This window comes from Stegostoma tigrinum, chromosome 8, assembly GCF_030684315.1.
Source record: "Stegostoma tigrinum isolate sSteTig4 chromosome 8, sSteTig4.hap1, whole genome shotgun sequence".
In the NCBI taxonomy this organism is placed as follows: Eukaryota; Metazoa; Chordata; class Chondrichthyes; order Orectolobiformes; family Stegostomatidae; genus Stegostoma; species Stegostoma tigrinum.
The window spans coordinates 47,620,254-47,635,611 of record NC_081361.1 but is presented as its reverse complement, the minus strand read 5'-3'; the positions used below and the strand labels follow the sequence as shown (position 1 = coordinate 47,635,611).

Sequence of the window (15,358 nt, the reverse complement as noted above, 5' to 3'; positions counted from 1 at the left end):
ATATTGTACTGACATTGAAAATCATTAAGCTGAAATGTAGATACAACTCCTTCCAAAAGGATAGTGGCAGACAACCAAATCAACCCCTTGTACAAGACATTGCTTTTGGTGTCCCTGCTAATAGGCAGACTGATACATACTGAGTAAGTCTCTGTATTGTTGCAACTGATTGTCCTGGGCCTTGACCGTGGCCTCGGTCACTACAAGTTTCTCCTGTAACTCCTTGTTCTGCTGTCTGTATTCAGCTAGTTCGGACTGAAGCTGATTGGACTGCTGCCCCAAGCTAGAATTTGCATTTTGCCATGGGCTGAGACCTTGCAAAATGACCTAAGCAACATAACACAACAAAAGGGAATAGTTAAAAGGCAATTTCTGACCAGCAGAACTTAAAAAGATTTCATAGTTATCTTTTGTATAACAATCTCATATAAAACTAGCTTCAAGCACATTATAGGGACAGCGATACCATTTACCAGTTTATCTCCTCGAATTTTGTTCAGCCTCCTTGTGAACCTGCTGACATTTTCTGGTGTAAGGTTTAATACAAACTGGTCATGACAAGTACATTCAGTGGTGGACATTTCACAGATGTGCTGACCAGATTAAAGTTTCTGTGATGCCCATCAAAAAAAAGTGATACTTTTATAGTACTTAAAAACATACAAAGCTTTTCAAAGGATCCAATACAAAACAAAAGTGGCACAATCGATGAAGTGCTATTGTGGCAGCCAACCAAAAACCTGGGCAAAGAAACATGTTTTAAAAGAATGTTTAAAGCATGAAAGTGAGATAGAAGAGATTGAGAAGTGTCATCAGACACATGGAAGTATTAAGCATCTAGACATTTGAAGATAAGGCCATCAGTGCTGGAACAATTGCAATTAGGGATGCTAAAGAGGTGAGAATTAGAGAAGTACAGATATTTTGGAGGGTACTAGGGCTTGAGAAGGTTGTAGAAAGATGGAGAGGCAAGGCTATGTAGGTATTTGAAAACAAGAATAAGCATTAAAAATCAAGGCATTGCTTATCCGGGAGCCAATGTAGGTTACTGAGCACAGAGGTGATGAGTGAAATGGACTTTATGCAAGTAAGGACACAGATGCACAGGTGGGTTATGCTAAGTCTGTGGAAGAAAAACCTTGGGCATTGTACTGGTTATCAGGGGCTAGCTAATTTGCCATCCTTGGATACCCAGCTGTCTTCCATTCAGCAAACACTCCCTCTCCTCGATACGTGCCAAGATATTTGAGGGACTTTTCTTTGACAGGATGACTTTATCTGATTTTGTCTTTCCACAACATGTCTGAATATGGTACAGATGGCAAAGATGCATGTTGTTGAGCTTTCTTTCTTGATTACTTTAAAACATCCACATTTCACAGACATACAAGGCACTGAGAACATACGCCTCGTAAGGCAGTACCTTGGTCCTTCTGGTCAACCTGATGTTAATGTGTATATTTTTGGGTTTGGCCAATGATGGTGGCTGCCTTCCTCAAACAAGTGTCACATTCCATATCAAGACAGATTTTCTGTGGCAGAATAACTTGTGTTGAGAATGATCAGCTTTTCAGGATGAATGCAGCTCCAACAATACTCTACAAGCTTGATACTATCCAGGATAAGGCAGCCTGCTGGATTTGTTATGGTTGTGGTGCCATTCACTCTCCTCACTGATGTTCAATCACAGTAATGTGTATCATCTACAAGAAGCACTGCTAAAATTCACGAAGAGTCCTTAAATAGTCCTTCCAAACTCACGACCACTACCATCTTGAAGGGCAAGTGCAGAAGATACATGGGAACACCACCACCTGCATGCTCTGCTCCAAGCTATTCACATCCTGAGCTGGAAATATATCAGTCCTTCACTGTCATTGGGTCAAAATCCTGGATTCCCTCCTTAACGGTATCAAAGGTTGTGGACGGATCGAAAAAGATGGGAAAGGATAATTCACCACTGTCACAAACATGCTTACATAGCCTTTCATCTAGTGTTGAGGCTCAAGTATCGAGAATTAGGTACCGTAGGTGGTCTGTGTCCACAAAACTATATAGATCACATTTCAGTGACCTGGCTACAATTTATGTACTTAAAATAGAAATTAATTTCAGGGAAGCATCATTTCACTGAATGTGCTCTTGTAGACAAATAAGAATTGGCTTCAGGACAGCAGTGACAAAAAAAATTAAGGCAATTTTGAATAGGTGAAATCTTTTTAAACAGTTTACAAGTTTTGATAGGAGTGTGTATATCATGCAAAGAGATGTTGTAGTCTAGCTGGATTAAGGGACATTTCAGTTTAGTTTTTTTTTTAAGTGCTTTATGGTTTTCACTAGACAATCTCTGGAATTAATCCTAGACAGAATTTGAAGCTATTCAACTGCAGTTCTCACCAATCTCTTTTTTGTGTTCTTACCAAATCATAGGAAAGATGACTGGTAGTGGTTTAACCTGAGGGCCACCACGTACTTTTGGAGACATTTTCACCAGTTCTACAGTTGAGGGGTGAAGTTGAAAAGGGGAGTTCTTTACGGTAACATCAGCTGGAAGTGAACCCATGCTGTTGGCACCTCACTGTTTTGCAAACCAACTGTGGAGCCAATTGAGCTAAACCGACCCTCTCAACAAAGGTCCAGAGCATCAGTAACTACCTCAGTAAGCCCCGCAGAGGGGGAAAAATACATGTTAAATTAAGGAATCAAAACACTATAATGCTCAGCTTTGGTACATTTCATGTGTGGTAACTGGTCCCTTCACATTAGTTATAAAAAACCTTACATGTAGAACTAGTGAAAACGTCACCAAAAACACATGATTGATTACACAAAAGGAGTAATTACGGAGACAATGATCCTCACCAAATGCAGAGTTATATCCAGAACCTTACTCGTTACCGGTATCCGGACAAACCATAGAAACCTGGACAATAACAGCAAGCTCAAGCTTTTCAACACGTTATTCTCAGCATCACCACATCCGGAAACACCACTTAATCAAAATGGGCAATGCTTCCCAGAAATATAATTCAGCACATTAATTTAAAAGTAAAGCCATTGGGTTGTGCTTATTTTCTGTGAAATTACAGTCAGCGTATTCAAACTAACCTGCTGAGCAGCAGCACTCACACTGGGGGTTTCATTGTTGCCTTGTGACAACAGAGTTCCAAGATCCAATGAGTAAGGTCTGGCCCGCTCAGCCCCTCTGTCACGTATGCATGCCCCGATCCTAGAGTGTTGCGACTGGGATAAACTAAGCTCTGATTTCAATCGCTCAATTTCTTTGGCCATGTTTACAATGAGCTCAGGATTAAAGCGTCCTTCTCCAGTCTGGGAAGAGTTAAGTTCCAGCTGTTCTTTCAAAAGGCTGATGATGGTCTCCGAGTTTTGGAGCTTCACTGTTAATTTTCTGATCTCCTCACTCTGGCCCCACGAATTAAGATTCTCCTTTCCTTCCTTCCAACGTACGTGCTGCGACAGGTCCTCTTTCACACTTTCTTTCCGCTTGGCATTCTCTGAACTCAGATTAAGTAGTGCATTTCTGTCAAAGAAATAATTCAGACTGAAATGAATGCTATCACCAGCAGTAAGTACATCTTAGAAATCCAATACACATGCACACTATACAAAATGAAAACCAAAAGAACTGCAGATGCTGTAAATCAGAGACTAAAATAGAAATCGCTGAAAAAGCTCAGCATCTGTGGACAGAAATCAGAGTTAACATCTCAGATTGCGTGACCTTTCCTGAAACACTATACAATTCACACTGAAACAATGTAGGGCTAAGGATATCAAAATGCTGTAACATGCTCCTATGATCAAGCTTTGGTATTGCAGACAATTGACAGGCCCCATATTCAACATTTTCCTTAAAACAAAGATGCTTCACCATGGCTTCATTCACCAAATTGCTTTCCTACCTTCTGATCAATAACGTTTTGTTGAAATCAGATAATGAGTTATCACGACACACAACAGCTGCAAAATCTTACAAATGTTCGCCTTCTTTCTGTATTTCCAAATGCTGCATGACCTGTTCAGCATTTCTAGCATTTTCTACTTTTAGACTACTGCAGATCTAGTTTACTTAATTTGATTAGCTCGTCCATTGTCTGAGAGAAAGATACATATCAATCAAACCCCTCCCCCACATCACCTCTTTATTAACTAATAATAGTAGTGTTTATTCAAGTGATTAACTAGTTGATCAATTAACATAGTCACAGTTAAAAGTAAAATATATGGTCCCATTGGAAACGGTCAACAATTAAGAGTCAGTTTTACATTGTAATAAGAAAATTAATATATATTAAATCAGATTCCCATTACCTGCCACTTTAAAATTGTTGTTTGTCTTTTGCACTTAAATTTAATTTTAACTCTTAGTTGGCCACTTCCCTGATTAAATTGGGCAGGATTGGTGCTGACTAACTGCCCAATTATTAACGTTGGCAGTCCTTCGCCTGAGACCAGGTGGGGTTTCTAAATCAGTTCGCAAAGGGCGACAGGGAATCTGGGGTAAGGGACATCTAATTATCCCTTTCTGACACTTAATGGAGCATATTGCGTGTCCTGATCCCAATATGAATTAAACTTAACAGGAGCAACTTATTTCTCCTGTTGATCTTCCTCTCACGAGCTTCAGCCTGTCAGGAAAGCCAAAACTACTTCCCTGCTCAGAACTAACATTACATTTCCATTGGGAAATGATCTGCATATTTAAGAAAGCTCCGTGATCTTTTGGGATGTGTCCTGGCACCTGCATTGTTTGTTGTGGGTTTGGAACTGGAGGCCTAATAGCATAATCATCAGTTAAATTCCTCCAGGCTTAAGAAGCTAAATTGCAAAATAACTTTTATAAATTTCTCAGCTGGATAAACCACTCATCTTTTTGTATGGTTTACTGGTCACACCTCATCTGGAGTGCTGCGTTTAGTTTTGGACTTCAAGTCTCAGGAAAACAGTACACTTAGCTTGAAGGGGCTACAGTCCAGGTTAGCAGAATGACATTAAATCAGTTTTGAGCACAGATTAGACAAGCTTGCTTTGTAGTCCTTTGGAATTAAAAAGGTGAGAGGTGGTCTAATCAGTTCACTTAAAATAATAAACTAATTCAGTATTTCAGGAATTACAGAGAGGTTATTTAATCTAATTGGATAATTGTAAATGGAGAATTAAAGCGAGGCCACAGAATGAAATCAGTAAGCATTTTTCCCCCACACATTGGCAGAAATAAATATCATTCTGTCACTGTGGTTGCAGGCACTAACTGAATCTCAAGTATCATTAATAGATAATAAAATGTGAGGTTGGATGAACACAGCAGGCCCAGCTGCTGGGCCTGCTGTGTTCATCCAGCCTCACATTTTATTATCTTGGATTCTCCAGCATCTGCAGTTCCCATTATCACTGATATCATTAATAGATCTTTGTTACAGGTTTAAAGGGTACAGTGCAAGGTGGGTAAATGTGTTTAAAGTTCAGATCAGCAATAACTCCAAGCAGGCTTAAGAGGCTGAATGTGCTAGTCCTTTTCCTAAATGTCACTACTAGTGCAAACTGATAGTGAAAAGACATCCTATAAAAAGCAAGTTCTTTCTTCACCAATGAGAAAAAAAGCTTTGCAACACACTATTGGGTATTAGTGCAGATTGGAGCATAATGATGATGCAGAAAGTGAAATTTGAATTCAATAAAAAATTCCTGACTATTTCTCCTCCCTCAATTACCAAAACACATGATCTGATTCTTCCCTCATTTAATGTTTGTGAAACCTTGTAATGTACAACTTGGCTGCTATGTCTACATACATACTTAATGAATGTACTTTCAAAATAATATGTCAGCTGTGAAATGACATCCTACACAGGCAAATTCTTTATTCACTGGTGACACAAAGAGATTTTCAACACACACTATAGTAGTACAGCATTATGGTGATGCAGGTAGTGAAATTCAAATTCAATAAAAATTTGGAATTAAGCATGTAATGATCATGAAACCATTGTTGATTGTCAGAAAAACTCATCTTGTTCACTATTCTCCTTCAGAAAGGAACTGTCACCATTTCCTGGTTTCCTTTTGGAATGGCAAGCGGTGACCAGTGGGGTACCACAAGGTTCGGTGCTGGGACCGCAGCTGTTTACAATATACATTAATGATATAGATGAAGGCATTAAAAGTAATATTAGCAAATTTGCTGATGACACAAAGCTGGGTGGCAGTGTGAAATGTGAGGAGGATGTTATGATAATACAGGGTGACTTGGACAGGCTAGGTGAGTGGACGGATGCATGGCAGATGCACTTTAATGTGGATAAATGTGCAGTTATACACTTTGGTGGCAAGAACAGGAAGGCAGATTACTATCTCAATGGAGTCAAGTTAGGTAAATGGGAAATACAACGAGATCTAGGCGTTCTTGTACATCAGTCAATGAAAGCAAGCATGCAGGTACAGCAAGCAGTGAAGAAAGCTAATAGCATGCTGGCCTTCATAACAAGAGAAATTGAGTATTGGAGCAAAGAGGTCCTTCTGCAGCTGTACAGGGCCCTGGTGAGACCGCACCTGGAGTATTGTGTGCATTTTTCGTCTCCAAATTTGAGGAAGGACATTCTTGCTATTGAGGGAGTGCAGCGTAGGTTCACGAGGTCAATTCCCAGAATGGCGGGACTATCAAATGTTGAAAGATTGGAGCGACTGGGCTTGTACACACTTGAGTTTAAAAGGATGAGAGGGGATCTGATTGAGACGTATAAGATTATTAAGGGATTGGACACTCTGGAGGCAGGGAGCATGTTTCTGCTGATGGGTGAGTCCAGAACGAGAAGACAAAGTTTAAAAATAAGGGGTAGGCCATTTAGAACAGAGTTGAGGAAAAACTTCTTCACCCAGGGAGTGGTGGATATATGGAATGCTCTGCCCCAGAAGGCAGTGGAGGCCAAGTCTCTGGATACTTTCAAGAAAGAGATGGATAGAGCTCTTTCAGATAGTGGAATCAAGGGTTATGGGGATAAGGCAGGAACAGGATACTGGTTGTGGATGATCAGCCATGATCATAATGAATGGCGGTGCTGGCTCGAAGGGCCGAATGGCCTACTCCTGCACTTATTGTCTATTGACATACATGTGAATCCAGACATCTAGCAACATGGCTTGCTCTTGACTGCCCGCTGGACAATTATGGATGCACAATAACTGCTAGTCTAACCAGTGGCATCCATTTTCTGTGGATGAATGAATGAGTTCACCTTTATACAACAAGCAATAAAAAATCCAAGTTGATGTATTAGTAACTAGTAGAGAGAAACTTTGGGAAATATTTTGTGATGACTTTGAACAATAATGTTTAAGTTAGTATTTTGCAAAACTTATATGTGACTTCAACTGAGACTAAAATTTCTATCATCTCACTGACTCAGTTCTGGATAAGAGTGGTGCAAACTGTATTCTGGGGATTTCAGGCTGTACGCTTATATCCCTTGAAACCACGCATTAAAATAATCCTGGACATACAAACAGGTCTCTGGATTAGCATCTACAGTAGTTGTAAACCCATGGCTGTCATGTACTTAGTCTAACTCTGCCTGTAGGACACAGTTTTGCACGATTTTTAAGCAATTAATTTCATTGGAATCAGCTGTTGTGCAGAAATTTATCCCCAAGGTTCCAATGGAAATCAACAGCAATAGTTGAATATGTTTACTGACAATGTCATCATTTATTTACAGGCATAGTTCTATTCACTATTCCCTTGCTATCAACCACATTCCTATCCCCAGCCACTGTCTGAGACTGTTCACAATCCGTGTTCTATTTGACCCTCAGTAGGGTTTCCAATCTCATATACTATTCAACGTTAATCATTCTTTCACCTTCATACATTGCCTGTCTCTAACCCTGCTTCAGTTGCTATAAAACTCATATGCTTTTGTTGGCTCTTGACGGCTATTCCAAATCTTTCTTAGCCAGAGTCCTCCTTGTATCTTCCATAAACCCTCACTCATCTAAAACTTTGCTACCTGTAACAAAATGCACACGAAATTTTGTTCAGCCATTATCGCTGTGCTGGTTGACCTACATTTTCTTATGGTCCAACAACACTTTCAAGATCCCAATATAAAGGCAACACAGGACATGGATGGAAAATCACCTTGGGGGTCAAATAAAACAGCAAAGGTTGTCTGCAGTCTAATTCATTCTCAAATAATTGTAAGGGAAAGGGAAATGATCATTGTCTGGGGCACATATGGTTTGATATGAAAGGAAACAATAAATATGTAGTTCCCCTTCTGTTGGTCATACTGCTAAATGCACATGACTTGTCTGTCTGGATATGGGTCTACAAATCTGCTTTTAGGTTAAAGGCACATATTAGGAAATTAATAGTTGGGAGCTAGACTAATGTTCCAAGTTGCATATTTCTTTACTAATGTTAAGTTGCAAAACTTCAAGTACAAGAAAAATAAAATCAACATGTGTGTTAACATTTATAGAAAGAAAGATCAGTTAATGATTAGACCGAACCCAATCTGCTGGAACTTGAACCACTGAAACCAATAAGTTAATTTGGATTAGTCAGCTCCAAGGGTAATAAAAGAAATAAATTACAGATTCAGTAGCAAATTAGGTAAGGTGGAGGAAGAGATGGGTGAGGTTCAAATAAGCTGTCATGATATTCAGGACACTTGGTTGGAAACTCAGTTCAGGATCAAACAGGATAGCAAGGTTGAGAACAGTCTTTCCCCATTGTCCAAAGGGAAAGAAAAACTTGGAAAAGAGAAACTGAGTTTGTGGTTGGAGTCAGAAAAGGAGTCAATGAAGAAGATTTTGGTCTTTCTAACATTGAACTGGAGAAATTTTATCCTAATCTAATTTGATGTTGAACAAGTAGTCTGATAACAGCTGGAGAAGGGAGAGAAATAGGGCAGTGATGGTGCCAAATAGCAATAGCTTGCACGTGGCAGTTGTTATCAAATCTATGAACAATATTACCAAAAGGAAGCACATAAGTGAGAAAGAGGAAAGAACAGGAATTGACCCTATACCTTTATACAACAGCATCAATTTAGCTTGAAAACCAGCTTAATTTGTGCTTAATTGACATAAAATTCTCCAAGCTATACAAATATGTTAACCAGTACTAGGCTTGACTATAAAACCAGAACCCCAAAATTCAATAAAAGCAGCAGCAATATATTCATTACCTCATCTCAAGAACTGAGCTATATCCAGATGCTTCAATCTGTGCCTTCAGTTCATTTAGTTCATCGTCAACCAGTTTTTTCTGCTGTAATAATCCATGCGTTTCGAGTTTCATCTTCAGGAGCTGGTCTAAACTATCTGCAGCATTGGCCAATGTAATGTGAGACTGCTTGTTATTATCTGTTTTTCCATCAGATCCTTTGAGCCTAGAATCAGATAAAGCTTTCTGTAAAGGCAAAAAAGATTGGTTTTCAATTTGATAACGTTAATCACAAATAAGAAAATAATTAGTTTTTAGTTAGTAATTCAGGTAAGGCCCCTTTAACAGCTGGTCCATATTTCACAAATTTTCTGTCCCACTTCAATCACCAATCCCACCCTGATGTCTCTTTACCCTTTAATTCACTGATCACAGTATGAATTGTGAGGATGCTTCATCACCCGTTAGTCACAGAAAGGAAAATTAGCTGAGTTCTGTTCATTATCCTGTGACCCCTGCTGAAATTACTAGATACATTTTGAACATTGTGTGTTGGCAGTTCTGAGGAAGGGTCACCGGACCTGAAACGTTAACTCTGTTTTCTCCTCCACAGACGCTGCCAGACCTGCTGAGCTTTTCCAGCAACTTTGTTTTTGTTGCGTATTGGCAGCTGCTTGACTGAACAAAGAATGGGCATTGTTGGTGAGATACCACAGTCAACGAGGACACACTTTCTTCAGGAAAGGTGGTGGGAAGGGACACAAAAGACTAAGAGAGAAAATATATTTTCAAAAAGGTTTCGTGCACTGCTGTCAAAATTATGGTTTTACTGAATTGACCACTAAACATTTTTTAAAAAGCTGTTAAAATGCAATGTTCTTAAATTGAAAGGAAAACTAGCATGTTTGAATAAGGCTTAAAGAAACCGTATCACTTATTTCAATGCAGTAAAATCCTGAATTAGGTGACAAGGGATCTTGATTCTTCATTGTGGCTTTTTTCATGTCCATCAATACCTTCCTGTACACAGTGCCACCCTGTGGTGACGTATTTTTCCTTCCTGGATAAATTAACTTCCCACCAGAAACTAGTCAACGTTGGTGAAAAGTTTTGAAATTAAGATTACATTTGTCTCAGTTCATGTTCCCTTGTTGCTCACTCACCCAACACATTCTCCTTTACGATTAAGCCGAGCAATATTCCACAGAGTTCTAAAATTTCCTACCATAACATCGGCAGGAGACTTGCAAGCCCCTTGAAGATGCTGGGGAAGCAGGTGAAACTTTCTCACTGCTGCTTCATGTCATTTTCTGATTATCCCCCTAACTTCCTCTGTGGAGCAGTGTATCTGCTAATTCTCTCTATCCATTTCTCCTATTCAATTATGATGGAGGACACACAGCTAAAATAGTTTCCTCTTTTCTCGTGTATAGTTGATGACTGACCCGCACTTTTTTTTTTATTGCTTTTAAACACAATTCTGCAATATTTGTTAATGTTTCCTCCTCTTTGTATCCTCTGTTATCACAGCATTGTGGAACCTTCTCCTCAAAAGCCATAAATATTCCTTGTAGAGGCTCTTTCATCATATCTTGTCCACACTCTGTCTTACTTTTGAGTGATACTTTTCCAAAATTTCAGAGCAATGGAAGTTCAAACTTTTGTTTTGAACAAAGGTGCCCTCTGGAACATACAGCATTTTAAAACTCAATCTTGTTTTCACCTAACCATTACTTTGAAATTAAGCCCATCTTTCCTACTTATGGTATTCTTAAATTCTAAACCTTGATCTTTTGTCCCTCATAAAACCCAACCAAGCCCTTATCAACTGATGAAATTATTAATTAAGAATAAATATTCTATGACAAATATATTTGTGCTGTTGAGAGAATGTGCTGGTTACAACCTTTCTACAATAATCACTGTGACTTAACAGAAAATTACTTTTGTGTCTGTGTGAACAAATACATTTTTAAAAGACCATGTATTCCTTTGTGGAGCTGGTTGGGATGGGCTAAGTGGGTAGCGCAAGCTCTTTTCAAGTTCAGAACATGTTTTATTGAGACAGATTCAGCTGCTGCGATGTTACCTGGTGCTTCTGCTCCATAAATATTAGATGCTCTTTCAACACATCATGATGGGCGTTGTCTGCAGATTGAGTGCCCCCATCATCTGAAGCATTCTCCCTTTGATGCTCTAAAAGGAGAGTTCAAGACATATGCACATCATGAGTATATTATCATACACTTATATCAAATGGTTGATTCTAATTTAAAGTACTTCAAGAACAGGACAAAAATCCTTGCCAAATTTATAAATATTTTCTAAACAAGCATCTGGGTTATATTTTCTAAACAAGAATCTAGATTAACAACCACCAGTTTAAGGCTACATATTTAATTTGATTTATAGTTGCAATGTGTTCTGAAATAGCAAACACTTATCTCCTCAGGGGGTTAAAGTATTAAAAGATTGCGTTCATGTTCCATTTCATGGTGTTGATTAAAATCCTCAACCTCAAACTGATTAATAACAAAGCACTTGCTACTGGGGGTAGAATATCAGTTGGATTAGGTTTTATAAACCATCTTTTTATTACCAAGCTAAAGCTCTTGCGGCTATATTCCTAGAATGTCTAATTGGACTGTACTGAAAGCAGATGCCCTGATCAAACAAATCAGACCAAACCACATTAGTAAAGGACCACCCTCAATTTAACTGGTTTCTCCTGCTGTCCCCACAAGTACTCATTAAAGAGCAAGTGAAATCAATTTAAATGCCAATGAGAATATAATAAAGTATTTAAAAGAAATGAAAGGTGAAATATTAATTAAAAGTGCAACAGAATTGTATCTTGATATTTAGAATTTGAAGACCCTGGATCACAACACTCTATTCTGTACTAAATATGCTATCATGCTGCCAAATTGTATTCACCTGTCAGAAAGCCATACAAATTTTGCAATTCTGCAATGTGGACTATGTTATCCTTTTATTAGATTGCCTAACATGATTCTGCAATGTAGATGGAGATGTTCACATCTTTGGAACATATTAAAACAAGTAGGACTTCATTGTTCAATATTAGTTAATTTCCTGGCAATGATATTGGTGATCCATTAATGCTAGACATACCAAACATTTGCAATGTAATACAAAAGCAAGATCCAAGATTTACAATATAGGTACATAGACTAGCTTTGCAATGCAAAAGAAGATATCAGGGGTTTTCAATGCTAAAAATGGGGATTCCATTTTCAATGTAAGTGGGTACACTGAGGGTATTTAGAGTAAAAGTTCAGCACAACATCGTGGGCTGAAGGGCCTGTACTGTGCTGTATACTGTTCTACGTTTCAGTAAATGTTTACATTTTCAGCACCTCACTAGTTTCATGTTAAGTATTAAAATATCTAATTAAAATATGCATTGTCTTTCCAGCATGGGTGGGGAAAAAAATTTAACAGGTTTCCTTTAACCCCCAACTCCTGAAACTGCAAATGGATATCTTAAAAGCTGTAATGTTGGAATAACGCTTATAAAGAAGGAAATGCTCTTCCAGAAGTGCAAAAGCGGCTAGCAAAAAATTAGGAAAGAACCAAAACATGGGCCTGTCTTTTCTCTTTCAGATATTGGAAGACCTGGTGTGCATTTCAGCAATTTCTGATCTTTTTCAGATTTCCAGCATCCTTGCCTCATCCTTTTCTCTCTATACTGCAGTCACGTTAATGTATAACAGAAGCAGATCAAATTAAAGAACTCATTATATCAATGGAGCTTGATGTTCAGTGACTGAACCTGTTCAGAGTTTTTAAAAGAAAGAAACATGCTTGCAATCAGCCAGAGTCTGAGAAAAGGTGGTGAGAGTCAAGGCCACCTTCATTACGCTGTCATTGTACTAAAATTCACTTTAAAGTGCTTGCCTGTAACCCAATCTTTAAAAATACGCTCAATGGTTTAAAATTAAACTGTTTCTTTTTACTGCTGAGCTTTATAAACCAGAAATTTTTCATATATTACCCAGGTCTCTTGCTCTAAAGAAATACTCAATTTGAAGGTAATGGGAAAAGCATCACAAAATTCAGGCATAATGCCTGCTTGTGATTATCATTCCTGTAATTCCCAAGGAAACTACAAGCAAACTCAAATTGTTGTCACACAGCTTCCACCCCCAGAATGAGTACTCAAATTTAACTTACTGTTTAGGCTTCATTTTCCAATCCTAGCTATACGTAGAATTTTACAGTATAGAAAGAAGCCATTTGACTCCTCAAGTATGTGCCAGCTCCTGAGAGAGCTTCCTAGCTAACTGCATTCTCCAACCCTATTCCTGTAGCCCTCTAAATACATCACTTCCAAATATATATACAGCTCTTTTTTTGAAACCTCCGATGGAATCCGCCTCCTTCCAGGCGATGCATTCCAAATCCTAATAGCTTTCTGAGTAAAAACATTTTTCCTCATTTCACTCCTAGCTGTCCTACTAACAGTCTTGAAATTGTGACCTCTAGTTACTCACATAACAACTAGTGAAAACAGAATCTTTCTTTCCCATCAAAATTGTTCATAACTTTAAATACCTCAATAAGATCATCTCCGAATCTTCTCTGCTTCGAGGAGAATAAGAGCTTGGAGAATACGAGCTTGGAGAATACATTTTTTTTTCCATACACGGGATGAGGGCTAGTATTTATTGTCCATCCCTAATTGCTCAAAGGGCAGTTAAAAGTCTACCACATCACTGTTGGTCTAAAGTCATCTGTAGGTCAGATTAGGTAAGGGTAGCAAATTCCTTCTCTAAAAAGACATTAGTGAACCAGATGGATTTTTCCTGACAATCAACAATGGATTCATGGTTATCATTAGACTCTTAATTTCCAATTTTTATTGAATTCAAATTCCACCATTCTGTCTTGGCAAGATTTGAACCTGAGGCCGTAGAACATTATCTGATCTCTGGAGTGATAGTCCAGCAATAATACCACAGGCCATCACCTTCCCTTAAATAACTGGCTCCACACACTCACCACTGATGGCCCCTCATGTCCATCATCCTGGTGCACCATATCCTACACTGATTGTCCAAGTCTTCATGATTAAATATGATCTACATTGGACAGTCAGTCAAGCAACCTTACCCTATGATTCCTACACTTTTATCACTAAAAAACAAATGTTCAGAGGAAATTATGAGAATATGACTTTTCAACTGCTTCAGAATTATCTCCAGTGTTGCTCAAATCAATTTAATTTTTAATTTCTGAAAACTGTAGGGCAATTCTAGAGAGTTGGCAACTGTGGTCTAAACTTAAGACCAGAACTTAAGGCAGGTGTCACATGATGGTCAGATCCTATACCACTGAGTCTCAGCCCAAAGACGAGGCAAGAAAATTGAAAAGGAAACAGAAACAAATGTCCAGCCTGTAGCAAAACATGATTTTCTATGTAAAATATTTGAATATTCATTTAAGGCAAAATTTTCAACCTGCTCTTGGCACAGGTCCTTGTACAACTGGAACACACACCATGAAACTGCATACACAGATCCCCAAATTTTCCACCTGTTCATAACAAAAGTGGAGAATCATGTGCTCCACATGCATGTATAATTTTCTAAAGTGCACCCTCAATATTCACTGATCACCAAAAGGAACATGCATGTTTACTCTTGAGTCTACACAAGGTTTCACAACTGAGACAGTTCCCAAAGTGATTAAGAAATGTTGAGTACATCAAGGTTTTGTGATATTAGCAGATGACTCAAGAGTTTGTAATGCTAATAAATGTAAACATAGAAACATAGAATATAGGAGCAGGAGTAAACCATTCAGTCCCTTGAGCTTGTTTTACCACTCAATATGATCATCGCTGATCATTAAATCAGTACCTTGGTCCTGCCTTTCCCATGCCCTTTGATCCCTTTAGCCTTAAGAGCTTTTTCTAACCCGCTTCTTGAAAACATTCAAAGTTTTAGCCATCAAACATAATGGGATAACTGCTTTCTATGGCAGAGAATTCCAAAGACTCACCATTCTATAGTTGAAGAAATTTCTCATCTCAGCGCTAAATGGCCTACCCCTTATCCTTAGACTGTGACCCTTGGTCTCAGACTCCCAGTCACCGAAGACATTCATCCTGTGTTTACCCTATCTCATCCAATTAGAATTCTGTCA

At 38.5% G+C, this 15,358-nt stretch overlaps 1 protein-coding gene across 17 annotated transcripts in view; it reads right to left on the bottom strand.

Moving 5' to 3' along the window:
* pde4dip (phosphodiesterase 4D interacting protein) overlaps positions 1–15,358 on the bottom strand; it is a 410,955-nt gene that overhangs the window by 85,313 nt on the left and 310,284 nt on the right. For all 17 annotated transcript variants that reach the window (XM_048539238.2, XM_048539241.2, XM_048539226.2 and 14 more), the window contains 4 exons: positions 11,277–11,383; positions 9,210–9,433; positions 3,109–3,541; positions 141–327 (listed from right to left, as the gene is read on the bottom strand). In XM_048539238.2, the coding sequence (XP_048395195.2) occupies positions 141–327; positions 3,109–3,541; positions 9,210–9,433; positions 11,277–11,383 (951 nt within the window). The remainder of the gene's footprint in view (positions 1–140; positions 328–3,108; positions 3,542–9,209; positions 9,434–11,276; positions 11,384–15,358) is intronic.